Raw genomic sequence first — 2,484 nt, forward strand, 5'->3', positions numbered from 1 at the left:
TTTTAAGCTGGGCATGGTGGCACATGCCTTTAGTCCCAGCACTCTGGAGGCAGAGGCAGGTGAATCTCTGTGAGTTCAAGGCCAGCCTGGTTTACGTAGCGAGTTCCAGGTGTAGTAAAATATCATAGGGCTGTATTTCAAGATATTTACCTAGTAAGTAAAAGAAGAGGAAACTTCAAATGACCTAAGCTTAGAAGGACAGAATTCAGTTTAGTTACAAGAATATAACTTCTCCTTATCATAGGAGTCACCAGGGAGCCTCCCTGGAGACTTCTTGACCTTGGGAATCCCTTACCCCTCTCTCCTGGGACCCAGGTCAGTGTACCAATTTCTCCCCGAACGATGATCAGAACATTTCCCAGACGACTGAATTTTCCTGGAAGGATGTTATTAATGCCTTGTCCCTGGCCAACATGGTCCTGGGGCTCTTCTCCATCTTCTGCAGCTTCAGCAGGTAGGTCTGGGTCCCGGTCTGCTCTTAGCCAAAAGCTGGAGCCTATGGCATGAGGAAGGGGAGGTAGATGGACTCAAGGACTCTCTAGGTGGAGAGCTAGGCACCATGGTACAGGGATCAATTGGGGGGTGGGAAAGTACAGTCACTTAAAAGACAGGGAGTAAGATCCCTGGGCTCAGTAGCCCCAGCTGGCCTGGAACTCTTATTTCGACTAGGCTGGCCTTGAACTCACCAACCTGATAGTGACCTTGGCCAGATTGTATCTCTGGACCTAATATTTGACATTAGCACTGTACTATAATTCTGTAACACATATATGTCCCAACAAGAAATTGTAAGCAATTTATGTGTTTCTATAAATTGAATTATATTTCAAGGCCTTTAGGAAATTAGCTCTTTATAGGAAAATCCTTTATAATACAAATAGCATCACATCCCCCTAGTATGCTTGATTCTCTATAATTAAGACTTCTTGATTATAATCATAACTTCTTCCTGGATCTGTTTTTCATCCATAAGTTTAGAGTTTTTGGGGTCTAATATCTAGGAGAGTGCACATCTGCGGCAGAAAAACCTCAGTTCAACCAAACCTTCTGGGAGTGTAGTTTTTTTTTTTTTGTTTGTTTGTTTGTTTGAGACAGGGTCCCCCTGTAGCCCCAGCTGACCTGGAACTCACTATGTAGACCAGGCTGGCCTTGAACTCACAGAGGTCTGCCTCCCTCTGTCTCCCAAGTGCTGGGATTAAAGGTGTGCACCACCACGCCCGGCTTAGTTTTTAAATTTTATTAATATTATTTTTTTATTTTATGCATATGAGTGTTTTACCTGCATGTATTGTAAGTCATCTCATGTTGTACAATGCCCAAGAGGGCATTGAATGCCCTGGAACTGGAGTTACAGATGTTGTTAGCTGCCATGTGGATGCTGGGAACTAAACCCAGGTCCTCTACAAGAGTAGTCAGTGCTCTTAACTGCTGAGCCATCTCTCCAGCCAAAGGAGAATAGTTTTTATGTCACAGCTGCAGGTTCCCTATTTTTTTTTTTTTTTTGTCTTTTTGAGACAGTGTCTTCCCGTCTTTCTGTAGCTCCAGCTGGCCTGGAACTCTTATGTCTACCGGGCTGGCCTTGAACTCACAAAGATCCACTTGCCTCTGCCTCCCACGCACTAGGATTAAAGGTATCCACCACCACCCCTGGCTGTAGGTTCCATATTTTTATTTAGCCTCAGACCCCTTTAGATAGTCAGTTCTGGATCTAAACAAAGGAAATACTGAGGCTGTTTAGGGATGGCCGAGGTCAGAGGTCAGGCTCTTTGTTTCTCCTGGGCCACCTAAGCATTATAATAAGTGCAGACTTGGCAATGGACTTCTGTAGGCAGGTTTGCTTGGGACTGTTTGGCTGTATCTGGAAGCATGTGATGGAAAAGACACAATAAAGAATGTGGGGTCTAGAAGAACTCTTGGAAATAATTTAGAGTAAATGCCACATCAAAAACTGAGAAGGGGCTAGAGATGGCTCAGTGGTTAAGAACACTTGCTGCTCTTGCAGAGGACCCAGATTTGATTCCCAGAACCCACATGGTGGCTCACAACTGTCTGTAACTCCAGTTCTAGGGACCTGACACCCTCTTGTGGCTCCACGGGCATCAGGCACACACAGGGTGTACATGCAGGCAAAACATTCATAAAATAAAAATCTTTTTTTAAAAACTGAAAACTATGAGGAGAAACTGATGAATCCATAACATAGTTGGAGACTTTTACACCTATTAGTAATTGACAGATCCTGCAGGAAGGAAATAGCAAGGACAGACAGGTTAATGTCAGCAGCACAATCCATCATTTGGATGTAACTGACCCATTTTATCCAGACTATCAAATTCATAGGCATAGTTGTTCATATATTTTTGTTTTGTCTTTTTGAGACAGGGTCTCCCTGTAGCCCCAGCTGGTCTGGAACTCACTATGTAGACCAGGCTGGTCTTGAACTAACTCAGAGATTTGCCTGCCTCTGCCTCCCGAGTGCTGGGA

General features: G+C 44.2%; 1 protein-coding gene across 1 annotated transcript in view; it reads left to right on the plus strand.

The window, feature by feature from the left end:
• Nucleotides 1–2,484, plus strand: part of Tmem269 (transmembrane protein 269) — a 13,834-nt gene that overhangs the window by 6,015 nt on the left and 5,335 nt on the right. The window contains exon 2 of the mRNA XM_029568161.1: nt 316–454. Coding sequence (XP_029424021.1) covers nt 316–454 — 139 coding nt within the window. The remainder of the gene's footprint in view (nt 1–315; nt 455–2,484) is intronic.

This window comes from Nannospalax galili, unplaced genomic scaffold (genome assembly GCF_000622305.1).
Source record: "Nannospalax galili isolate Female #2095 unplaced genomic scaffold, S.galili_v1.0 scaffold1480, whole genome shotgun sequence".
Lineage (NCBI taxonomy): Eukaryota > Metazoa > Chordata > Mammalia > Rodentia > Spalacidae > Nannospalax > Nannospalax galili.